The sequence below is a fragment of the Pezoporus flaviventris genome, unplaced genomic scaffold (assembly GCF_033815535.1).
Source record: "Pezoporus flaviventris isolate CSIRO_AGI_PZ_B2104156 unplaced genomic scaffold, CSIRO_AGI_Pfla_v1 ptg000063l, whole genome shotgun sequence".
Classification (NCBI taxonomy): Eukaryota; Metazoa; Chordata; class Aves; order Psittaciformes; family Psittacidae; genus Pezoporus; species Pezoporus flaviventris.
This window is the reverse complement of record NW_026892611.1, coordinates 15108-39934: the sequence shown is the minus strand read 5'-3', so window position 1 is coordinate 39934 and position 24827 is coordinate 15108. Positions and strand designations below refer to the sequence as shown.

At 42.0% G+C, this 24827-nt stretch overlaps 1 protein-coding gene and 1 long non-coding RNA gene across 3 annotated transcripts; both read right to left on the bottom strand.

The window, feature by feature from the left end:
• Positions 1-725: 725 nt before the first annotated feature.
• On the bottom strand, positions 726-15642 carry SMTNL2 (smoothelin like 2). 2 transcript variants are annotated; one of them, XM_061469862.1, is made up of 9 exons: positions 15092-15642; positions 10524-10608; positions 9539-9781; positions 8808-8861; positions 7201-7276; positions 5061-5231; positions 4372-4489; positions 2905-3056; positions 726-2215 (listed from the first exon to the last, which is right to left on the bottom strand). In XM_061469862.1, exons 1-9 carry the CDS (start codon positions 15494-15496, stop codon positions 2089-2091), a joined length of 1431 nt encoding a protein of 476 aa, XP_061325846.1. In that variant the 5' UTR covers positions 15497-15642; the 3' UTR covers positions 726-2088. The 2 variants fall into 2 exon arrangements, with proteins under 2 accessions (XP_061325846.1, XP_061325847.1); XM_061469863.1 differs by having other exon boundaries at positions 9539-9778.
• LOC133277773 (uncharacterized) lies at positions 726-24504 on the bottom strand. Its single transcript, XR_009746329.1, has 2 exons — positions 21237-24504; positions 726-1261 (listed from the first exon to the last, which is right to left on the bottom strand). It is a non-coding gene; the product is annotated as an uncharacterized LOC133277773 (long non-coding RNA).
• Positions 24505-24827: the final 323 nt, after the last annotated feature.

Genomic DNA, 24827 nt, shown 5'->3' with positions numbered 1-24827 from the left:
TCTGCTAGTCAGTTGAAAGTATTCTGCTGTAAGAATGCAAATATGTGTATCCCATGTGCCAGTTGTGGATAGATTTCTGATCATGCTTACTGTAATCATCTCTCCAAAACACAAGTACAGTGTGTTTATCCTTAAGGTTGCATTTCATGGAGCAACAGGAGCATGTCATAATTCCTTCTCACAATTATGGTCATTCAAGACAAAGCCAAAACCTTAAGTCACATGACAAATATGAACAGCCCACCCAACCTCTGTCCACATGGACTAAAGATGGGAGATTAATGATACCAAGGATCCTGTTAGTTTGACCTAGTATCTTTCAGATACTAAGTCTTTCAAGCTGTTTTCATAGTGGCATAGCAACAGCTTAGCTACCCTTCAAACAGAACTAGATGATGCAGACCTTCACATTAAGTTATGATTTACCTTGGTAAATTTTGGGGGTTTGTTTTTGTTTTCTCTCCTGAGACTGCTAACAGAAGTGGTTACTTCACTCAGGGTTTCTTAAGTAAATGTCACTAGAAAGGGAGGATGAACTAAAATCCTATTCCACATGGAATTAAACTTATGTACTTTTAAAACTGAAATTCAGAGCACACAGCATCATGACTAGAATAAAAAACTTCTGAGGAAAAGCTCTAGTTTCTTTTCACCAAGTTTACTTTGTTACCTGTCATTCTAAAGACAAATTAAAAAAACTTCATTCTAAAGAGAAGCAGTAAATCTGGAGAGCATTTGACATTTTATTACAAATGGTCATCAATACAGAGCCAAAGTAATCTTTATAAATATCTACAAAAAGCACAAATGCAGGTTAATAAACATTTTCTAGCATGAGCAGAGGGCTCATGGCTTTCAGTTTTTACTTTCTATGAGCCTGCTCTTAGGGTAGAAATACTTGTAAAAAGCTGCTTTTTTGTTCTGAAGTATGCTTTTTTTAGGTTTTATTTTTAACATTCATTATGAAAACAAAACTCTGCTGATTTATCAAAGAAAAAAACAGAAAGGGTGACACATGACCTTTTTGTTCAGTAAATCTGGGATAATCCTAATGCACTGTAGTTTTAACACTGATTTAACCAAAAAGGGAAATTAGTCCAAGGCATTTCAAAACTCCCACCCTTCATACTTTCTCGGCATGTTGCCTGTCCACCTCTGAGTCAGCACGAGGACTGAGCAAGTCATCAAGACTTAATTCCCGTGCACACTGGAGAGTTGCTTTCCCCCAGAGTCTAGGCCAAAGCACATTACAGGCTTGCTTCTGAGTGTTCAGAGGATTTTGTACCTTGTTACACCCCCCCCCCCCCGTAATTCTAAATCATGCAAACACACTCTTATACACAGAAGAGCCCAGCTGTTGTTGTCCTTCATAATCAGGAAATAAATCCAGTACTGCAAGCAGAGGTTTTAGCAAGCCTTTAAGCAAATCACTTTAGATTTGACCATTACAGACAAATGCTGGTCTGTAACATGGTAGTTATCCATCACCCCAGTCAGCAGGCAAGAGGCTATGTTCTTGTTCGGCTTTAAGAGTACAGAACAATGCCTGTTTGATGTGTACATGTACTTATGCTATAGTGGGGGTTAGGGGTGGAGGAGAGGCAATAACACCCTAGCAGTTGAGTACTCTTGGAATTTTCATCTGCTATTTATTTTGTGCCATGCTTAACAGAGAAGTGCAATTGAAGACGCTATTTTCTGGAGTTTTACCTGTATTTTAAGAGCAGCAGTAACTTCGTAGCAGTTACTGTCACTGCATAAGACTGTGTCCGCAGCCTAACAGAGACAGGGACAGCAATTTAGCTTCCTGTGACCTTTAACAAATATTAAAAATCCAACCCTCTGGTAGCACCAGAGTTACTTTTCCCTGTGTTTTTTGCCTTTTAAAAATGTATTTCTGTATTACTGACAAATAACACTGATGTGATGCAACACTTCAGGGCATTGCTCAGCAGCACTTCAGTCAGCCACACAGCTGAACGTAAGCAAAGGGACAGTAAAAAGCAAGAAATAAGTGTTCCGTTTGCAAAATGCCACTCTTTCCGTTAGCAGGGTACTTAACCCTTCAGTCCAGAGGTGTCAACAGGTTTATTCAAAGTGTCGTAGATGATTGTATAGAGACTGGACATATGTGAAGACACACATGGGATCTGGCTTGTGACCCATCACCATCATGTCATCCACTTCTATCAGACGATCGCAATGAGCCATTTTCCTGTGGTAATGATAAAACAGATACAGTGAATCTAGAGTTAAATCTTGAAGCCTGTAACCAGTGCCAAGATTCATTTTCTGCTCTGATTTGAGCATCACTGAAGCATTTAAGAAATCCTGAGGTTTATCAGCAGCATTTCATTTTACTATGAAATGGTCAAACTCAGGTTAGAGACTTATTTTTGTGACCATGGAATATTCCAGTTCTTTCCCTCTTCTGTACTGGGATCTCTGATCCACAGCCCTGTAGGGCCTTTTTTTTTTTTTTTCATTGGCTGCCATTCACATCCCTGGTATCTGTAGCATGTAGCCCAATCTCACATTCACCTGCCCATTTCTCAGTAAGCAGGGTCATTCAAGCTTGCAAATCTTGAGTTTTTCTGGTTATAATATATGAAGTTCCAAAAGAATGGGGAAACATGAGAGGAGATGAAATGTGCCAATGAAGGCCCACGTGGCTGTGGCTTGTTTCCAGTGAATAACCCTGTGCCTGGTAAAACCACCTCTGACTCCAGACTGCTGAGGCTCATGTCCTATGCATTCTCTAGGCAGGGCTTTATCACCTTTTTTGGCATGACACATGTAAGCTAGTGATATAGTATCTATCACAATGATTAAACTCTTCACTGCTGCCCACCTGCATTAGACTTGAACTGGAAGCACTTCACAGAGATCTAATGTGATACTCACTCAGCCATGGTGAAGGCCAGCTCAAAGTTCTGCTTGCGATTAGCTGGGTCCAGCTTATTATAATCAAAAGCCTCAGGAAAGAAAGAATGCACAAGAGCACAAAATGCCATCCCATCATTCCAGCTTGAGGAGAAATTCTGGAGATCAATGTGCTGTCATAATGAAAAAATCATGCACGTTAATGCAGTATGGGTGAAGAAGGAAGTGCAACTGCTTTTGCTTACTGAAGTTTTCTGTCCTCTCCCACTAACCTAGGCAACAAAGCACAGGCTTCATGGTTTGTCTTTCCCTTTTAGTATATCCATTACATTATTTATATTCTGAGAAAAAACAGCACGCTCAGCAAATGAAAGCCTTTTGCCTGCAATGCTCAGATGCAAAGCAGACACACAGCCAAGCTGCCTGATCCAAACCCCAGTGAAAATACTGGGAAGAACGTGAGCTCTGGAGCAGGCCCAATGCACCAGCTGAGTATCTGTGAAAAGTTAGGATGCTGATTATCCCTGTAAAGCATTTAGAACTGAAGAACAGTTCGTTTTGTGGCTGTCAATAGCACTAGATAAAGATTATGCTTGCTTGCTTTGCTTTCAGTAAGGCTGAATTCAATGCCTGTTTACGCACAGACAGGAAGAAATATAGGAAGCATTACACCTCTTGCAAAACCTGATTCTTAGAACAAATGTTTATTGTTACTTTCCACTGCCACAGTGAAAAGAAATGTATTTGGGCTCCTGTCTCATGCTACTTTGCCATCATATAAAATTAAAGTCCCAGCTTTTCCAGTAAGCAACTGACAGTCATTTTCACTAGTTCTGCTTATGTATACTATAATTTAGAGTTCAGCAATAATAATGCATATTTTACAATAACTCTGAAAAACATATTACACACATGATTTTCTTTCTCATGGAAATTATTTTGGCAGTTTCAGTTTAAGGCCCGGTAAAATTCCTAAAATCTCAACTGCTGACTTTTTTTAGCTGTGCTGATGTTACCTCATAGAAATTAGCTCACTAACACCATGTGATTCAGCCTTAACTATTTACTACAAATTCACATGTCCAACACCAGTAGAGGGTACTTTGGTCTGCTGTGTAGCAAAAGGGCCACAGTCTCCACATACTGACAAAATGTCAGATCTTGCCATATACAATGAGAATGCAAAAGCCTGTAACTAAGAAAAAAGTGCAAGTGTATACTGAAGTCCTTATCCAGAAGCAGAAAAATGTAGGCTTTCAGACAAACACTAATGCATTGCTTTGACAGACATACAGAATCTCACTCACGCAATCGCTGTCTGGAAGTGTTGCCCATGCAAACCACGATGTTTGTGTTACCCACACAGAACTTGATGGCCTTGTGAAAGTTAACTCATTGTTTAGTATGTTTTACATGCACTTTTTGAGTACACTTTTTTGGCAAACTCTCCTGAGAAAGAAAGAGCTGAAAGTGCCAGTGTGTCTTCACCTTGTATCCTATGGTTTTTGAGCGACACCAGTCTAACAGAATTTGTTTAATGCTGCTAGCGCTGGCAACCGCAAAACTCTGCGACCTCTTCAGCTTAGCTCTGGATTCACCTTTTCCTCTGGAAAATTAACAGAGACCAGATTAAATTACATTCTAGAAAAATTTAAACCTACTTGTAAGCACCACCTACACAACCTTGCCCAGGTCAGCCCCTGTCCAGGTGATATTTGAGAAACATCTTGCTGAAACCAGTTTGTTGGTCCTACAAGAAAAACTGATTTCCATTTCCCTAATGACAGGACTGATTCCAAGCCTCTTCTATTTAAATTATACCCCCGACATGGTACATAGAGAACAGTCCATGCTTTCGGTCCTTAGTGAATGGCAACACAAAATGACTGTATTCCTAGCCTCTTTTAATAACAGAGAAGGCATCTTCCACAGCACTCTCTCCTGATAAAAGGCACTTGCTTCTTCAGCTGAACACCTTCAAAGCCAGGAGAACATATAGATGTGAATTCCCAGCATCCAGTCTGTGAAGTCAGGGAAGCTACACATGACCTTGTATTGTCCTTAGCTCAAACTCCTACGTTGAGAGTCAAGTCCTCTCACCCAGCTGTCCTCTGCTGGTAATCAACAAATTATTTTCCCATTAACAAACCCATGCTGGAGATGAGGCTTCAACATACCTTCCAGCTCCATATTCAGATTTGTCGAAAAGCGCTTTCCTGGCCTGTGTTCCTGTAGCCCGTGGGAGCGTTTGAGACCGCACCAGTTCTCGCCTCCTTTCAACTTGGCGCTGTACAGGGGGAGGAGAGGAGTGAGAGCTGGGGTTCACATCACAGTAACTGTCAGTGGCACTGGAGAAACATAACATGGAAAGTATATTGTTAAACAAAATGCCTGGTGCTGCTAGAAGTCAGCATAAAGATCCAACTGTTGCCTACTCTAAACCTCCCAAAAGAGCTGTTTCAAGAGGACCTGAATGAGTGAAAAGCAATTTAAGTAAAAATCAAGGTACTTTTACAAATAATACACAGCTGGACAAGTCACAAATGCCAAGAACAAACACAACAGAAAAAAAAACCAAACAAACCAAAAAACCAAACCAAAACCCCACAAAACCAAAAAGAAAAAACCAGCCCCACTGCAGCCCCCGAGCAGCACTAACTTCCAACTTTGGAGTTCCTGAGAGGGTAAATTACATTTTAAATATGGAACTTGATGAGTAATTCAGAAAGTACTTTTCAACTTTTGAGTTAGAGTACACAGAATTCTGAGCTTGGGTCAGTGTTGCTTTGCTGACCACACACTGGTCATTTGACAGAGAAATATAGGATTATATTCTAATTTGTGTTTATTTGAGCCGTAAACCACTTCACCAGCAACAGACCACATTTGGAAATGTTCCCCATGACAGAGATGGGGAAACTGAGGCAAAGAGCAATTAATCAGTGTCACACATTAATTGCTGGTACAGATGGAGGTCAGATCTGACAGCAAGTTCTCTAGGGTGCTCAGTGTATCATGACTCAAATATGAAAGTGTGGATGTTGGAACTAACTCAGAAGAAATCTAATGACAAATTTGGCATAATTTTCAAGGCAGATGCAAGCCCCATTTAAGAGATTTAAATTAGCTGCCCTCCCATTTTTCATGATGGATATTTTGCATGCTGAGGATACCTGGATATGCCAGGAGTAATTGTGATACCTTGTAATCCTATACTAAGCAACTGTTACTCCAAGTTAATCCAGAATGTGTAGCAGTCCTCAGCAATGCATTTAAACACAAACTAAACTCTAGGCTAGCCAAACTAATGATATTTGATGGCAGTTATACACTGGTTTCCAAAAACAAGCCCAATGTACAAATTTCAACACAGATGAGTATTTTAACAAGTATTTTCAAAGGGCCTGACAACTTGCTCCTCCTAACAAAAATCCACTGCTGACACTGAGAGTTTCATTGACTAACTCTGTAACAGTGCTGAAATCCACAATTAGGACTGCTTCAAATTGCCCTACGAAAGATTTTTATCCCTTCCCATCTCTGCTCCATTTAGCCCTCAGGAAAGCTCACAAACTTTAATGGGCTTAAATACAGCATCTGGAACTCACCTGTTCTTTGGTGCACTGGAGTGGCAGCCTGAAGAAGCCTCCCAAAACCAAGGGAACCAAAAGTGCTAAGGCTATCCAATGCTTCAATCATGGGTGAGATGTTGATACATAGCCTACCAGATGTGTCATGCAAAGAAAGCTGTGAGGATCAGCTGAGATATGGCACTAGCACAGGAACCAGAGGCACAAAAGAGCAGTCATGCGAGGATTTTAGAGAGTCCTGAAGCCAGACATATAGGATCTTATATAGGGCACATTGCTAATTTCACATGACAAGTGCAATCAGTAGATAACCTGCTACGCCAGCTACAGGTACAGCTAGAAATAAGGAACTGTTTAACCTGAGACGATTCAGGTTATGATTCAAGCACTGCCATGTTGAACAAAAACTACTATTATACAGTACATCACTAGAATGGTTTTAGTACAGGTAGTGTGATTATTCCAGTAGTCATTGATGGGTTATTCCCTGAAAGTAGAAATGTTGTTAAGAGGAATATGCCCATTTACATGTTGATGGACACAGTACACACACAGAATGTATTAACTAGGTTAATGTAATGGGGCAAGTAGGTTAACATACAATTATACATTCAACACTTAAAATACACCATCTGGGACTCACCTGTCCTCCACACCAGCAAAACACCTGTCCCTTGAGACTATACTGACCACAATGGCCTAACAAAATGTGTAGTAAAATGCGTACCTTTCATCAGTTTTGGTTCCACTACTTGTCCCATAGCTCACAGTTGAGTCAGATTTAGTGACAGAAGTAGTATTCTCTGTATAAAAGCAGGAAAGACAAAAATACATTAGGGCAGAAACTTGTTTTATCTCCTTTCCTCATACATTTCCAAACCATTTCCTGAAAGATAGCCACACACTCACCACAGCAAACAGCTGGAGGCCTGTCTAACTTCTAGTTTTATCTAATAAACTGGGAAGGGATCTTCCCAAGGGGTTTAATCCCCCTGCAAAATCACTGCCCTGCAGCAAGGATGATATAAACATGCCAGAAAGGGCTGTGAGAAGATGCTTTTGATAAAACTGCATTGGGAAGGTTTGATCATTTCTGTCCCTTGTGCAGACCTCAAGAGGAGGGTACGCTGCCATCGACAACATTCCAGTAAATGGAAGAAATTGTGCTACAGCTCATCTTGCAGTAGGCATTCTGGTAGACATAAGTAGCCCTAGGAAGTCTGCCATGACTGAGAGCATAATTTAAATTACCTAATTTTCACCAGGAAATGTTTTAAAGTCGAACAGACTGCAAGGGTTGCAAAGATGGCTTCAGACCATCACATCCTCCAGAGGTTTTACTTTTTGTGCTTTGCCTCTTATAGGCCAGCTCTGGACACCAGCTATGCTCTGTAAATGCACAGCAACAGAGTGACTTGCCCATTTTTAACGCACTAAAGCCAGAACTTGTTGCATAAGCCAGCAACTCATTTACTGAAGGCCCCTTCTACGTATGAAGAAAGACTGCATCTTAGAAGCAATCCAAGCTGATTACTGTCAGCAAGACTCTCTGAAAATGCGAACTCTCCCCACTGCTTATTAAAGGAATTCAGATCAATTAAATTTCTCATGTAAAATGCCCTAGTAAATGCCAACATACAGATGTGACAAAGTTGGGACCACAAACACTTGCCAGAAATTTATGCAAATCTCAGGTGATCCCCATTCTAGCTGAGCTACATCTTTGCTAAACTGACATTGAGACCACTGTGAAATGCCAGTATATGGTATAGACAGTAAAAGCTTGGTGACATCAATTAAAAATACTTTTGGATAGAGCTCAACTCATCTATTTCAACTGAAATTGAAAATTCCAAAGTAATTTTGTCCTTTGGCACATTGATACATGAAGAAGACTACTTACTGCTATTCTGCTCAAGGAATTTGCTTCACCATCCATAGGGTGGGCTCACCACTTTCCAACTGTCATTACCTTGATTTCAGGCACAGTTTTCACTTGGTCAGCTGAAATCTTCACTGCTCAGACTGTGTTCTGCCACACTTTCCTGGCACCTATTTTTTCCACTGCAGAGATTGCCTAACAGTACACATGCACACTTCTGTGCAAACAAGGACAAGTACCCCTTGCTTTGAACAGATTGAGAATCTGATACAGTGGAACAATCATCCATAATACCTGGGAAACTGAACCTGCATGCAGTCTTGTTAGCAATTTTAATATTACCATGTACCTATTAATTGGAACTATATGCTCACATCAAAATCCCCCAGACGTGGAACATGGAATCCCCCTCAATTTGTGTTGCATATGGACATGCTGATAAGAACACTCACCTCCAGTAGCAGATGAACCCACTGTTGTCACCATACTTGAATTCCAGGCCTTCACTGAAACAGCAGAAAAAAAGATAGAGGCTTTGCTTTAATAAAATACAAATTAAAAGAATAATCTGCAAATAATCCCTCTCTTGCTGGCAATTCAATCTGATTTCTCTCTAATTTCTGACCAATAGATATAGTCTGATCTGTGCCACCATCACTAAATGTACATGAAATACAGCGACTTCAATATGAATGAGCTTTATTTAAAACACAACAAAATTAACTAAATTAAGATGTAAGTACAATTCTGAAATCACTTTGACTTGTGTGTATGTGCCAGTCTGCTGTTGGTCATTCCTCCCTCCAAATCTTAAGCCCTTCAGCCAAATACCCACCTAACTTCTCAAGGGATCTCAGGTCTCAGAGCACTAAAAATTCCTGTGAATTTCATTAAAATAGCATTGAAGAGATACTTATTCAGTAACTGAGCTAGAAGATAGCCTGCGCTATAAACTTAACTATATCAGGCAGCAAAAATTTTCAGCATATATGACATTACAGCCTAAAGCTGAATCTAGGACCCACAATTTTCTAAATCAGGGTGTCCCACCATGAGATATGTAGTGTAGAAGTGAAGTTTCATAAGTACCACTAAGTCATAGGACAAGTCCTGTAGCACCAGTTGCTTCAAGTAAAGAAATGGGTCACAGCTTCATCAAACAAATTATTTTTATCTCTCTTACCTGACTGGCTGGAAGTTTTCGTTGCCATTGCACTTTTGCTCTTGCTCTGTCCCAGCAGGCCAGCAGATGCATTAGTTGTTCCTGTTGAACAAACAGTCTCTCCTGAAAACTTCTCTGGTATCCTGGTTACTGCAGTAACGGGAAGATGGGGCATCTGTAAGGTGATTGCAGGGGCATGGGCTTCAGGGGATGTCTCTGACATGTGAAAAGAGGTCAGTTCATGGGAGACTTTTGCCTGACCTACTGGGTAAGAAGAAAAGGAGAGAGGAAGTAAATTTATTTGCAGATTTGTAACAAAGTTAAAAAAAAAATGTGCATGCAACAACTTTATTTTACAAGTTATTGTAATTATTGCTCCTACTTCTCCCTGTGCAATGTTAATACCATTTACAGCATGCTGTAGAACCAACCCTAGTGTAAGTGATCCTTGCAGCAATCATACCTGTCCTACATGAATCTCAACTTCTACAGATCATCAGCCCACTAGCAGCTGCATTTGCTAAACACCTCCTCTTCCCCTGTGCAGCTCCCACCCCCAGTCTCCTGCTGCGGGTTACGGGTCAGCATTATTGCTCTTTTCATGGTTTTATGAAATGCTGCATGCCTGTTTTCTCTAAAATGGAGACAGCAAGTTCTTCCTCCACCTAAGGGTAATGGATGCGGACAGGTAATTTGCAAAATATTTTGGGATGCAAGGCTACAATGGCACTCAGGATAGCAGACCTTATAATCATTAGTGCCCCAAGATAATGTGACTGTAGTCATCTCTACTTCATGAAACACCATAGAGCACACTTAACAATAAAGTTTAAAAGTTAAACTCCTAATTAGGAAATAAAGTTAAATTGTATCAGTTCTACAATACAATACCCATGCTGAAACCGTATCAGATTCTAATGCTTCCAGCATGTGAGGGCTGCTCTATGACTGCCAGGATCAAGTTATTTTACAAGTATTGCTATTTCATTTCATGTCCTGCTCCTACCTGAAGACTGATGACCATTTTCAATGATGGAAGAACTAAAAACTCTTCTGAACTCAGATTTGTGGCGGTCATCCAGATCTACACTCTGTCAGAACAGACAAGAGACATGACAGCTAAATTTCAAACAGCAGAAAAAGTTAAAAGAATATCCAGAAACACATGCCAAGAACAGGCCCCCCCTTGTGCTATTGACCACAACATAAGAAGGGAACTATCTAACCCCAAGAGCCAAACCTACAAACTATGTATTGGCAATGCAGGACTTACATCAATTTTCACATGCTTGTCCTCAAAGACCCCATGCACTTAGGAGGAGCCTTCCACTTTTGTTAGAGATATCAGAATCCACTGTGAAGGCGATACACAGAGGAGACACCGAGATTACATTAAAACACTTGATGCTCTGCAGGTTTTTTTCTGTTTGTTGCAGACACCACCACCCCCCCCCATTCTGATAATGTACTATAAAAGCATTACATAAACTAAATGTGATCCTAGAACTTTACAGCTGCATTATAATCTGCAACTTCTGTATGGAGACCGTTTCTGGGAGAACCACCATATTTTTCCCTATGATTGCCAATACAATTCCAGAAAATCAGCTAAGAATTTCTTTCCCCATTGGTTCATGAGTGTGTGTGCAAAAAATTATGAGAGTTATCCAGTTTCATGGGAACTAAAGAAAGAAGAAAGTGCTTTACAGACACGAAGTTATTTCAATTAAAAAATGTAGTTTCCAAAAAGCAGCACATACAAGCTGTAGAGTGAAATTCCCCAACAGAAAGGCCATTCAAAAGTTTCAATTTATTCTAGACATATATTTAGCTACCAGATTGGCCAAAAGATTTTACAAATAAATAAGTAAATCTGTAATGTGCTTTTATAAACATAATCAAAAATTCTTATAAACTCAATCCAAACCAGTTTTGTTTTTAAAGACAGACAAAAAGACTTAAGATAGATTACTGAAAAAGATTTTATACTATAGGTAATTATGAAACCAACAGAACATAACAGAAAAGAAGTGGGGTGTTTACTTGTGAGAACTTAATTTGTCTCTGCTTTTCATACACAGGAAATACAGAGCAAGAGTAGTTTTACTTATTTATTACATAGTTTCATCACAAACTGTTAATTTATTTATAGGCTGGAAAACTATATCCCATGTAAAATACAGACACCATCATGATCAATCCAAGATAAATCAAGAAAAGTAAGTTTCACAGACCTTGTCTGCTGTTTACACTGATTCAAAACTAGCTAAGGACACCACACAAGGCTAACACAACTTCATGATTATTTAAAAGCACTTATCTCTGCTAGATGCTGCAGAGTGCACAGACTGTTAACATCCATTACTTGAGATACTAGAACTTTCATTACCTCAAGTACAAATCCCAGACAAATCCTGGTAACTATGGTCTGAGATCTTGCTAAGAGTTTGTTTACTAGCAGTAGATTACAGTAAGGCAGCCTAAACAGTTTCTTTTCAGAGTACACAGTTGCAGGCTTAGATTCTGATCCTCCTAGATATTGGAAGTGTCAGTCTCCAACTGGTTTCTTTGGAACACAGGCAGACATTGCAGGATTTGAGCTAAATGCTTACACTACTCAAGTCAAGGAAAATCCTTCTCTTGACTTAAATGTTGGGCCCTATGTTCCCAGATGCACTTATGTGCTCCACTAGATAAAGCATGGAGGTTGAATGATGCACCAAGACATTCCTGAGTCTAAACCACTGAAACATGAGACTTCTTTTTCTTTTTTAAACAACCACCATCACTGCTCAGATACTCAATAACACAACACCATGGTTTAGCACAATGTGCTTACAGCCCCAGTAACAAGACTGACAGATTTTCACTGACTTCCAAAGAAGGCTTCAGATGCACCTAAGATAGCTGGAAGTTGGAACGTCCATTTCACAACGAAGTTAGCTTCCCTTAAGATACACAAGTTCTACAAATCAAATCCATAATGAAGTTCAGTATATCAACTCGTACTAGAACTTCTGCTTCCTTTTAATTTTCCTCTCTCTTATTTAAAAAGAAAGGAAAATAAACTAGATTGGGAAGTTGGAATGTTCAAACCACCCAGAACTTTCTCACAAGCAAAAGCACAATTCTGCTATCTAAGCTCCACTGATTTTTGTAGCATCTCTCCCATTTTGAGGCTTCATTACAGTCAGGTTTTTAGAAGGGGTCACATCCAACAAAGCTGCATTCTTCAGTTACTCAGCATAGTCCCAAAAGGAATGATAAGTTCTGCAAAGCTAGTCTGCAAACTTTTTCACATCACCATAAAAACAGCTTCTTTAAAATAACATTTGTCTCTCCTAATAATAAAAAAATACTTTCCATTTTTATATCATCTGCTATTCTCACAGAGAATGCTTCCATATGCACAGTCTAACTTACTGCTGCTAAACTGGATCTGTCATTGTATTCAGATCTTTTAATCTGTGAAAATAAAATTTTGAAACTTTTATATTTGTCAGAACGTATTATGCATAAGAAAATTCAGTAACTGAGTTTACAAGTATTCAATATAATTCCAGTATTTTGCTAGAAATGTTGAGGGCAACAGAACACAGCCTTTTGTTGGGATAAACACTGCCATCAACCACACAGTAAAAAGGAACTCAGCCAATAAAACTCTTCAGGAACAAAAGAGAGCATCTTTATTTGCTACTATGTCCATGTCAGCATTATTTGTTCCTCGTATCTTATAGAAGTACTTCCTAAGGCTAGAATTGCCACCAGTTTTTATCACAAGTGCTCATTTATCTGAAAACATAAACAGTGTCATTTATGGTACTCTGCTCCAAGTGATGTGGTCATATAAACCACAAACTGCAAGCACCTGAGGGAACACTTTCTTCATTACAGAGAATCTGGGTGACCAGCACAGCAGCCAAGGCTTGCTCTTCACCCATGTAGGCACAGCCACATCAGAGCCTTACCCACAGAATCATGTTTTCACTGCATGCATTTGGTGTGTGTAGCCCTAGCCACGCCTCCCATAGCTCTCAGTACTGAAATTCCTTCTCGGTCAGCTATGCTAACCTGGGAACTTGTCCAACCTTCCAGGGAAAATTGCTGTGAGGGCACTGAATTACTATCAGTACCTAAGTGATCTTCCCTGAACCCTGAAAGCAAAGTGAGAGAGAAGGTTCCAATTCCAAAAGCTCATTCTGTGCTTTAATGCAGACCAATACCTAAAGCCGAATATTGCCATAACCCTGATGCAAGACTTCTCACAGTGTGAAGTACACACTACAATGTGCGCAGAGGCAATGAGGCTGGTGAGATGGTGTGAGGAACCACATCCCTTTGTCCCTTCCCTTCGCTCAGCTCACTTCTGTTCCTTGTAAAACAAACAGGTGTGGATAGCTTCATGGAACAAAAGGGGACAAATCTACAAGCTGTGTGCATGCTACTTACCCCTATCATGCAGGGGAAAAGGCAGCAGTTGCCACAACCATGTTGAAACAACACATCAAGCAACAGCTTTACCCTTCCACTTGCCCAGCTGCGGGAAGCCCTAAGTGCCCATTCTTGAGTCAGTAGGCACAAAAAAGGCTAGAACACAACAGACTCCCTGCTCATTCCCACCAACTTGAGTTCATTTCCAAGGTTTTATTTTCCATCCCCAAAGCCTGGAGAGACCACAGACCTGCTTTTCACACTCAGTCTTGAAGACCCCTCTAGACATGGCTTAATGAAGATTACACAAAATAGGCTGTCATCTGTGAAAGCCAGGTCTCTATCATCAGACCATTTGTGTGAGTGAATCATGATGTACTGTCTGGCTGCCACCTCCTGGTGTCAAAGATTGCACAGGAGCTCTCAATTCTTTCCATAAAGCCCGACACATAGAAAATGTATTACACAAAACATCTCAGTGCCAGATGAGTTGCCCACTAACTAGGATTTCCATGTACCAAGTTTCACGGCTCCAGTACGCTGCAAAGAGAGTTTTATCACTGGGAGGAATGCGTCTGTACTAGTTTAAGTCGTGGAGACCATAACAGCTTTCTTGAGGCCTCCTCTCATGGACCAGCTGCAGCAGTGCAGGACAGTGGCCATGCAGCAAAACTGCCTCACTGCAGGATGCTAAGTCAGTATCTTAGGAAAACATGTTACTGCCTGCTCCATGCTAAGCTGTTCTCCTTTGTGAGCTTGCCAACTGGCAAATAGCACTGCTGGCACACAGACCCCCCTTAATCAAGTCCAGAAAGATGCACAGATGTCCCTGTACATATGTGCATTGGCAGCTGAGACTGCCTCAGCTTCTCTTCTCACTTCTAACCACGCTGACAGGTTGCTCCCACTCTAACCAGGATCCCAGTGTGACCAAGCAGTGCCGTAATCAAGAACATCTCCAGGTGACACCAAAGCCAAGCCCATTTCTCAGAGCACCTCCCAAAAGTCCCTTGACCCTGCACTGCAAAAGAGCCCCATGCCCCTGACGCTCCCCTGCGCCAGCGCAAAGCTCGGGAACACCCGCGAGGCAGCTGCTCATGCAGCCTCTCGTCCTCCCAGCTCCCGGCCGCGGCCGGCACTTACTTGGCTCCGGCCGGTAACCGCCAACTTGGCATGGCTAGAAAACCTGCCGCCAGCCGAACCGGGTCCCGGAGAGCCGGGTCCCGCGGCCTGGGGCCTCCGCACCGCCTCGTCCGCCCACTCCTGCGGCAGCCCCGCCGACCGGCCGAGGGCCTCCACCTGCCGGGACAGGCGCTCCAGCTGCGCCCGCAAGCGCCGGTTCTCCTGCTGCAGCTCAGACACGCTGTGCGCCAGGGGGCTGGCGAGGCGCAGCACCTCCTCCACCTGCCGCCCCACGCCTTGCTTGAACACCTGGATGTCCACGTGGATCTCGCGCACGGCGCCCCGCAGTGCATCCTCGTAACGCCCCAGGGCCTCGCAGACGTCCTGCGGTTCTCGGTTGCTCGGATCCTCCGGCTCGCCTGCCATGGTGCCTGCTGACCGCAGGCTGCGCGGCCAGTGAAGCGGGGGAGGTCGGGAGCCGCTGGCGGCAGCCGCCCGGCCGCCTCGCCTCCCCTCCCGCCGCCGCTTTTCTTCCCCTCTCTTTGGAGGGCGCGGGCTGCCCTAAGCTCGGTCCCCACAGCCGCCGAGCCCGCGCCGCTCTGCGTGTGCTCGGCGGGTCGGGGAGATGCAATTTCAGGCCGCACGGTGAAAGGGGAGGGAGAAGGGGCGGGGGCACTGCCTGGTACACAGCTGCCCAGGGCTGTGAAGGCCTGAGGGCTGGGCGAAGTGGGCTGTGGGCGGGGCGCCGGCGCCGTGGGGCAGGAAGGATGGGGCTCGGTGAGGAATTGTTTAGAGACAGGAGGGAGGAGAGGAAGGGTGAGTATCTGGTTTTTCACAGGTTGTTTGGATGATGATACCTAAGTGCACACATTTTATCTCTTCCTGGAGGGGGGAGCAGCGAGGTAAACGGAGAGGAGAGCTGTCTCTGGGGGAACAGAGACAGGAATGAACCTTTAGACACACATGCTGAAGGCTCAGATGTCCTGTCATGGACCCAAACCCGTACACCTCCCTCCCTCCCCCGCTCACTCTCACACTCTATGGGCTGCTATTTGATGGGTGTTAATATTAAGCTGCTAAATCATCCTGCAGATCCAGGATTTGTGCATGTAACACGTTTTGGTCAAAACAGCCCAAGCCACAGTGGGGTTTACTCGTTATTGCATACTGCAGCACAGGACAGTACCTCATGCTGAAAGCCTCATAGGAAAAGGTAATCTGGAAGACACTTTAAACAAATCTACACCATCAGAGTTAGCCTGTACGTGTTCGGCTCCACCTTTTTTGGTAACATGCAAGATTTACCATATGATGGAATCATTTTCTGTATGTAGTATTTACCCCATTTGTCTAAGATACTGCTAACTTTAAATACCAACTGAGCTCTTCCTTTTTTCCAGTACCACTGAATACATTCCTTTTTCTTGTCCTCCCCTTCTCTTACCCCAAGCTCTTTTGTGGGACCTATTTGACAGCATTGAAACACAACTGTAGAAAAATTACAATGTCTTAAAAGATTATGTTTGCTTTCTTACAGAAAGGACTCATTTAACAGTTGTCAACAGTTGTTCTCAGAACAGTCAGTAGCAAATAGCTCAGCCTGTAAATTTAGAACGAGCCATGAAAGCTGGAGGAATTCTTTATCGACTTTTTACCCCACCTCCAGCCTTGGAAGGGTTTAAGTCAGTATGTATAAAACCCTAGAGTAATAATAACAGGAGTCAATTACCACTTGCTCATAGGTCATTTCTTAACATACACAACCTTATCTAATGTACATCTGTATGTGAAGAGCTGACACCTATCAACTGTTATCTAATGGCACTAATACTGTAATTTTTTGGAAAATATTCCTCCCTTCATGGTAAAGCTTTCCATTTTAACAATATTTTTTAAATTACTAAAGGATGTTTGGATGTTTATGCTTTTCCAGAGAGTATTAATCTACTTGAAAGTTCAGTTTTCTGATAAAAGGTGTTTTGAAAGAATTTTTCAACCCATTCTCAGCAGGGTCTAGCAGAGCCAAGAAGATTTTTTTTGTTTGGTTTGTTTTTTTTTTTGTTTCCAAACTCAGCAACCATAGAATAATCATACAGAATAATCATAAAAACTCAGTATTTTAAAACTGCCTCTCATTCATGCATTTAGAAGAATTTGCAGTACAGGCTGGGATACCAACAATTCACAGCAAATTCAAGTTACAACTTTAATTCTCTGTCTCTGCCCTACCACAAATGAGGAATTTGCTTCATACTTCAGTAGTCTAAAACCACACTCACCTTTCTGTTCCTATTTGGAGTCTCCTGCTTTTGAGCTCTTGAAGCTGGACACAGCATGGGAATATGTTAGTCTCAAAGTCTCTCAAACCAGATAGTATTGTAAGTAAATACTATAAGTGAAGCCCAAACCAAATAATATGATTCAAAGATGGAAACAAAACACTTAGATCCTGAGACCTTAAATTTATCTAAGAGATTTTGATGCCCAAATCATAATAGGAATTTGATGCTCAGCTCTCCTTAACTGACTCAGTATCTGATGCTCTTTTTCTTCAATCAAATCTTATCAGGAAATAAGCTTTGTCTTGAAGTACAAAAATGACCTAGGAAATTACAGACCAGTGAGTCTCACCTCTGTACCTGGCAAAATCTTGGAGCAGATTCTCCTGGAAGGCATGCTAAGACACATGAAAAACAAGGTGCTTGGTGACAGCCAGCATGGCTTCACTAAGGGGAAATCCTGCCTGACCAGTTTGGTGGCCTTCTATGATGGGGCTATGGAACTGACGGACAGGGGTAGAGCAGTTGATGTCATGTACCTGGACTTGTGCAAAGCATTCTGCACTGTCCCACACAACATCCTTGTCTCTAAATTGGAGCGACATCAATTTGATGGATGAACCACTCGGTGGATAAAGAACTGGCTGGATGGCTGCATGCAAAGAGTTGTGGTCAATAGCTCAATGTCCAGCTGGAGACCAGTAACCAGTGGTGTCCCTCAGGGATCGGTGTTGGGACCGGTCTTGTTCAACATCTTTGTCACTGACATGGACAGTGGGATTGAGTGCGCCCTCAGCAAGTTTGCCAATGACACCAGGCTGTGTGGTTCGGTTGATACCCTGGAGGGAAGGAATGCCATCCAGAGGGACCTCGACACACTTGTGAGGTGGGCTGATGCCAACCCTATGAAGTTTAACCATGACAAGTGCGAGGTCCTACACCTGGGTCAGAGCAATCCCAGGCACAGCTACAGGTTGGGCAGAGAAAAGGTTCAGAGCAGCCCTGTGGAGAAGGACTTGGGAGTGTTGGTTGATGAGAAACTGAACATGAGCCGGCTTCAGTGTGCGCTTGCAGCCCAGAAAGCAACCGTATCCTGGGCTGCATCAAAAGGAGCGTGACCCGCAAGTCAAAGGAGTTGATCTTGCCTCTCTGCTCTTGTGAGACCTCACTTGGAGTATTGTGTGTATTTCTGGTGTCCTCAACATAAAAAGGACATGGAACTGTTGGAACAAGTCCAGAGGAGGGCCACAAGGATGATCAGGGGACTGGAGCACCTCCCGTATGAAGACGGGCTGAGAAAGTTGGGGCTGTTCAGCCTGGAGAAGAGATGGCTGAGTGGAGACCTCGGAGCAGCCTTCCAGTATCTGAAGAGGGCCTATAGGGATGCTGGGGATGGACTGTTCATTAGGGACTGTAGTGACAGGACAAGGGGTAATGGGTTAAAACTTAAACAGGGGAAGTTTAGATTGGATATAAGGAAGAAATTCTTTCCTGTTAGGGTGGTGAGGCACTGGAATGGGTAGCCCAGGGAGGTTGTGAATGCTGCATCCCTGGCAGTGTTCAAGGCAAGGTTGGATGAAGCCTTGGGTGGCATGGACCAGCGTCCATGGAACATATTACATTCCACAGCCTATCTCAAATAGACAGTTTAGCCGTCTTAAGGCAAGGTTCTGTTTGGAAAGTTGTCACTGAAAAGTGGTATGGTTAAGCACCAAACTAAGGATAAAACAAACACGTTTTAAGTTCAGAACAAAATCTGTTCAATTTACATAAAGGAGCTTTGAATTTGTCTTTAAATAAATGCCAATCCAACATGCTCACCACAGGCTTTGATAAATAAGTTTGAGTTCCTTCCATCTGATGCCCCACCTGGAGTGAAAACGTACAAGAGGCTACAGGATGCTTGTTCTGTCTCCTGTGTAAATCCACTGCCTTCAGTGGTCCTGGTCAGGAACTATAGACTAGAGTAATATGAGTGTCTGACTCTTGTGCAAGTATGAATAATCCTCTTGAAAACTGATCTGTGCCCAGTAGAACAGCTAGGGTATGCAATAGTTGCATGATCATTTTCCCAGCGTTGCCCAAGGAAGTTAATAATTTTGCATTTCTAAGACGAGAACAGAAACACTTCTACAAATCTATTAAGATTCCTGCAAAGAGGAAAAGGAAAAAAGGAGAAGGGAAAGGGGAAAAAGAAAAAATGAGTCAGTTTAATTTGGGTGCCGGACAGGAAATAACTCTGTCTCACACAATCATGGAATCATGGAATGGTTTGGGTTGGGAGGGACCTTAAAGCTCATTCAGTTCCAACCCTTGCCATGGGTAGGGACACCTTCCACTAGAGCAGGTTGCTCCAAGCCCCATCCAACCTGGCCTTGAACACTGCCAGGGATGGGGCAGCCACAGCTTCTTTGGGCACCCTGTGCCAGTGCCTCAGCACCCTCACAGGGAAGAACTTCCTTATATCTAAGCTAAATTTCCACTGTTTAAGTTTGAACCCATCACCTCTTGTCCTATCAATACAGTCACTGACGAAGAGTCCCTCTCCAGCATAATCTATTAAATGTTCCAAGCTTTATTTTACAGTAAAGCTTTATTTCACTATATATCAATGGTTTTAGATGAGTGTGTGCTTGTGTAAACCTGTATAGCTGTTCTGGCAGATCTGCACTGATCCATTGCCATAATTTTTTTCCCTAGTGGTTCAAATCTGACCAACACAGTGCTCTAGTACAACAATACTAGACTAAAATAGCTTCATTTGCAGTGCTAAGCTCTAAACTGTTTTCCCTGTGGTTTGAGAGTGAAAATTTGGCACATCAAGCAAGCCACAATATCTTACAAATTAAACTTCATCCAAACAAATTGAACCCACTCCTCTAAACACAATAAGGAAATTTATATCCAAGCCTTTGGATTTACATCATTGTTGATTATCTGCTAGCATACACAGAACATGATGAAACAGGTGCTTAATCACTTGCATAAAAGGAACCTAAAATAAATATAAATCCATATTGGTTGGCTAGTTCTGCATGTTCCCTTTAACATGTACGTCTGACCTTCAGATTTGTGAAAGAAAAAGATTTCTTTAGTCTTGGGTGTTCACAGACTACTTCCACTGCATAGTAAACTGCATTTAATAATATTTTCATAGCACTGTGGTTTTACAAATACATGCATAGCTATAGTATTATTTTGCCAGAATCCATTTAAGGAGCATGCTCAAATACATATTCAGTGGCAAATAGTGACAAGAATATAATGCCCACACACACTGGGGGTACTTTTCTTGGAGTTTTAATGGGTCACTTCTTAAATATGCATGAAATGGTAAAATTCCACTGAATTCAGTGGAAGGAGGGTGAGCTACATTGGATGAGGGCCTCACTACACCTCTATAAATCACTGAGGGAATTTTTTAACACTTTGGATCTGATGTAGACATTCACTTGGCGTAAACATCTGGAACATACTTGGATTTTCTGTTGGTGTGAGAGGGCTGTGCAGCTATCTCTTTCAAGGTTTTTGAAAGTTTTAAGGTTTTTAAAATCTGACATCCTTCCCGTATTGAGAGGGCAAGCTTTTTAAGCAGGTCTTTAATTCAAAGGAGCCCTGCTCAACTAAAAGGCATCCTGTGTCTGGATGCAGCTATTGCCAGTTCCCTGATGCAGGACAATGGTATACACATATGTGGACCCCTGTTATACAACCTGATGCATGGCTTCTCATAAGGTAGGACCCAGAAATGCTTGAGCTCTCTGCCCTTTCTCCAAGGGCTCTATGCATACAGATTCTGCCATACCTCCATGGAGCTCCCCCTGAGAAGTCCGACCAGTTCCAAAGGTCTGATCCAGATTCTGTGTATCTCTGGTGTAAATCTAGACTAATTCTATGTGTTCAGAGGAATTAAGGTTGTATAAACTGAATGAGAAGAAAATCAGGCTGTAGGTATCGAAGATGATGGACAAAGATGTCCCCTTCAGGATTCTGCTGTTTCAGTGGTTAGGAATATCACCTCCAGCTTTTCATCAATCACATGCAACAATCTGGCAAACTCAAGCATGAAAGAAGTATTTCTGCTACCTAAAAGAGATATTCCACCATTATACTTTAATCTCATGTGAAGAAAAGAAGTCTGTTCACGGCCTGAAAATATGACTTGGAGTCAGGACTAGTCCTCTCTGGCACATGTTCTGTGCATGGCTTTGAGGAAGTCATTTTACCTCATGTTTAATTTCCCCCTCCTTTTAACTTAGATTATTTACACCATTTTGGCATTTACCAATACTTGTGAGTGTTCCTTAATTAATGGTACAAAAGAGGAATCATAGAATCATATAGGTTGGAAAGGATCTCTAAGATCATCAAGTCCAACCACTAACCTTGCACTGCCAAGGGAACCACTAAACCACGTCTCTAAGCATCACAACTACATGTCTTTTAAATAACTTCAGGGATGGTAACTCCACCACTTCCCTGGGCAGCCTGTTCCAGTGCTTGAGTGATGCTTCAATGATGAAATTTTTCCTGATATCCAATCTAAATTTTCTCTGGCACAACTTGAGCCCATTTCCTCTTGCCCTATTGCTTGTTACTTGGTAAAAGAGACTGACACCTTACCACAACCTCATTTCAGGAAACACCTATTTACGCCAGCATATTAACCAGTGGCATACAAATAATTAAGTTCTTTTGGGTGTATTTTGCTGTGAATTATATCAGAGTGATGATTTACTCCACTCTGTAGGTCTTTCATTCTCTTTGACATGGGCTCCATAACTTAATTCTGTAGCACAGTAAAGATAACGGCTTATTCTGCAGTTGGTTTACACAGAGACACTTCTGATAGTGGTGTCTTAGAAAAACCCAGATGCAATAAACTGTAATGCAAGGAAGCTACTCAGTAAAATTCAAGCCAAATATAGTTTCTACCTTTCTGAAATATTTTGAGTGGAAAGAAGGAAGTGGAGGGCTGTCAGACTACCTTCCATGTTTTTGTAAAACCTGTGGGTCACTGCAATTACTTCTCACATGGACAGCTTCATCTTAAGGTCTGTAATGCTTGAGGGATTAAATGTATTACTAGTGTCAAATTGGAAAGATACCCAGGGACAGCGTGACCTGGATTCCATCTCTCAGTTCTTAGAAACCCCTGAATATTGCTAAGTTACATAATGTAAGTTAGCAGTACCATTTTCCTAAATTGAAATATTTACACAACACCTAGCGTTAATGTAGTTATATCACCACTCATGTTACTCATAAGGGTCAAGCTTATTCCTTTTACCAAACAGGCTTTAATTCCTAAGACAGAAGCACCATTTAGAGACCCTTCCATTTTCCACTAAAACCCAAGACAGTCAATTCACTCCTCTCAGAACCCCAACAGAAGCCATGCCTGGATTTACCTTTGCTAACACTGTTGCCATGAACAGGTGATACCTTAATTAGAGCAGGTTGCCACATACACAAATGCTTAAAGTTAGTCTGTCCTGCAGGCAGAATTCTACAAGGCTCCTACAGCAAACTGATCTCTTAATGGAATATTTACAGAAATCCCTGCTGTACTTCCCTGAATCAGAAAATGCTTGGCAATCGCCTGAAATCTGTAGTCCTGTAGAACATATAAATATATGATATGGATGCTTTGGTATAGCAGTGAAAGCTTCTTATCTTCCCTCCAAAGCTAAGAAAAAAAAAATTTACACTGAAACATGCAAGGCCAAATCCCACAGGGTGCTTCATACAGCTTGAAACATGCTGGAATATCCAACCTGCTCTACTCAAGACAACACATTTGTCCCCCCCTCTTTTTAATATCACTGTTTACTTATTTGCATGATGAGAGCACAAGAGAAACTCTATCACAGACTGGAGCTCCATTGTGTTAGCTAAACAAACAGCAATAGGTTATTCTCTGTATGATATGAGAACAGACAAATGGAGTGCCCTGTGACCTCAACACTGCCAAATTTCATCACAGAAACACTATTGTATACAATATGAAGAGCAGAGTCATTCACCCAGATGCACATGGTCTCATAGAGGCAGTAAAAAGAGTCCACTGCTGTCACAGATATGTCATATGAATTGTACTCCAGGCAGCCCCACTGCACTGGAGATGTTTCTCTGCCTTTCACTCCTCCAAGCAACTCGTCAGGGTGGCACTGTTTTCCACTGGCTTTGGTAGGGCCTACCAATAAATGACAGTAGCAGCTGCTAGGAGGCTCAGCTCACCCTGAAGTTCAGGATAACTGAGCAGAGCTTCTTGTCAGGCACATTAAACATTCTTTCCAGGCCAGCTCAGTTCATGGGAGATAGCATCCTACAAACTGCCACAGTACCCTTATGTTCAGAACTTTCAGTTATTTCCAGTACTGAAGAAGCCACTTCCTCCTTGACCAAATGATAGAAAGCTCTGCTTTCCTGCACAGTGAGCACATAAATACCTGCTTGTACGGCACTTTCTGGATTTCTGAAAAGTGTCTAGTTTGCAAATGGCATAGTGTGTTTCAAAAGTCACACTGGCACACAAGGTCCTGTTGCTGTCTTCAAAAGAACAGTCCCCAAAGTCATTTTACCAGTCTGTATCACCTGGATCCTACAGTGAGACCCAAAAGGACAAGAGCACATGCTACTGCTTTTCCATATTAGATCTTTATTTTTTGAAAGCAATGCTCTAAACAATCAGCCAGTCTGTTACTCACAGGACAGAATTTATTCCTTCCATTTTCAGTAAAGCATGGAATGGAAATGCTACATCTTGAATGCTCCTTAATCAGAAAAAGTTTGAAATGGAAGAATGCCCTCGCTGTGTTATATAAGACTTTTCTGTCTTTATATTTTTTCACTCCTGCAGTATGCTCCACCTCTCAGAACTGCTTTATGCTTTGGAGTGAAGAATAGCAATATTTCTGCTACCTTTTTTTTGTTCAAATTGCAGCCTCAGAGCATGCCATATGCCACTACACAAAAAATGGTGTAACTTTTTAAGGTAGGAAGGCCAAAGCCTGCCAATTTCAAGGCTACGCTCTTCATTCTGTAGCTGGTATGTGGATAGAAGACCCATGTGTCTGAAACTGGTAACTAGACACCCTTCCCCAGCCTCAAATACACAAGAAAGCTTTAAAAAAACCCTGTCAAGACAAGGCAAATCTTTCCAAATCTAGACTTGCAACTAGACTACTGGGCCCAAAAAGAGTATTTGTAAGCTTCAGTTTACTTCCTCAAGTAGCCTTAGAAAGACCTTGTAAGCAAAAGCATAGAGCTGCCATTGTAGAACTGGCTTCAATCAGGTATTAGTACAGCAAGCAATTGCTAGGGCTTTATCAAGGCATACAGTTACAGTCAGATATTCCAGCTGGCAGGGTTTTATAGTGAGCCCTTTGTCATTTTATTGATAAGGGTCAAATCACTGCAGACAAGACAATGACAACTAAGTACCTACAGTACTGTGACACTCTGCATTTTACAAC

What these genes read in the sequence shown, in the direction of transcription:
- SMTNL2 (XM_061469862.1), bottom strand. Translation starts at nt 15,496, where the DNA reads ATGGCAGGCGAGCCGGAGGATCCGAGCAACCGAGAACCGCAGGACGTC. An exon ending in AAATGGTCATCAGTCTTCAG is followed by an intron (nt 9,782 to 10,523) that starts GTAGGAGCAGGA and finishes CTTCTTACCCAG; the next exon opens with TAGGTCAGGCAAAAGTCTCC. An exon ending in CTGGCCTTCACCATGGCTGA is followed by an intron (nt 2,216 to 2,904) that starts GTGAGTATCACA and finishes TCATTACCACAG; the next exon opens with GAAAATGGCTCATTGCGATC.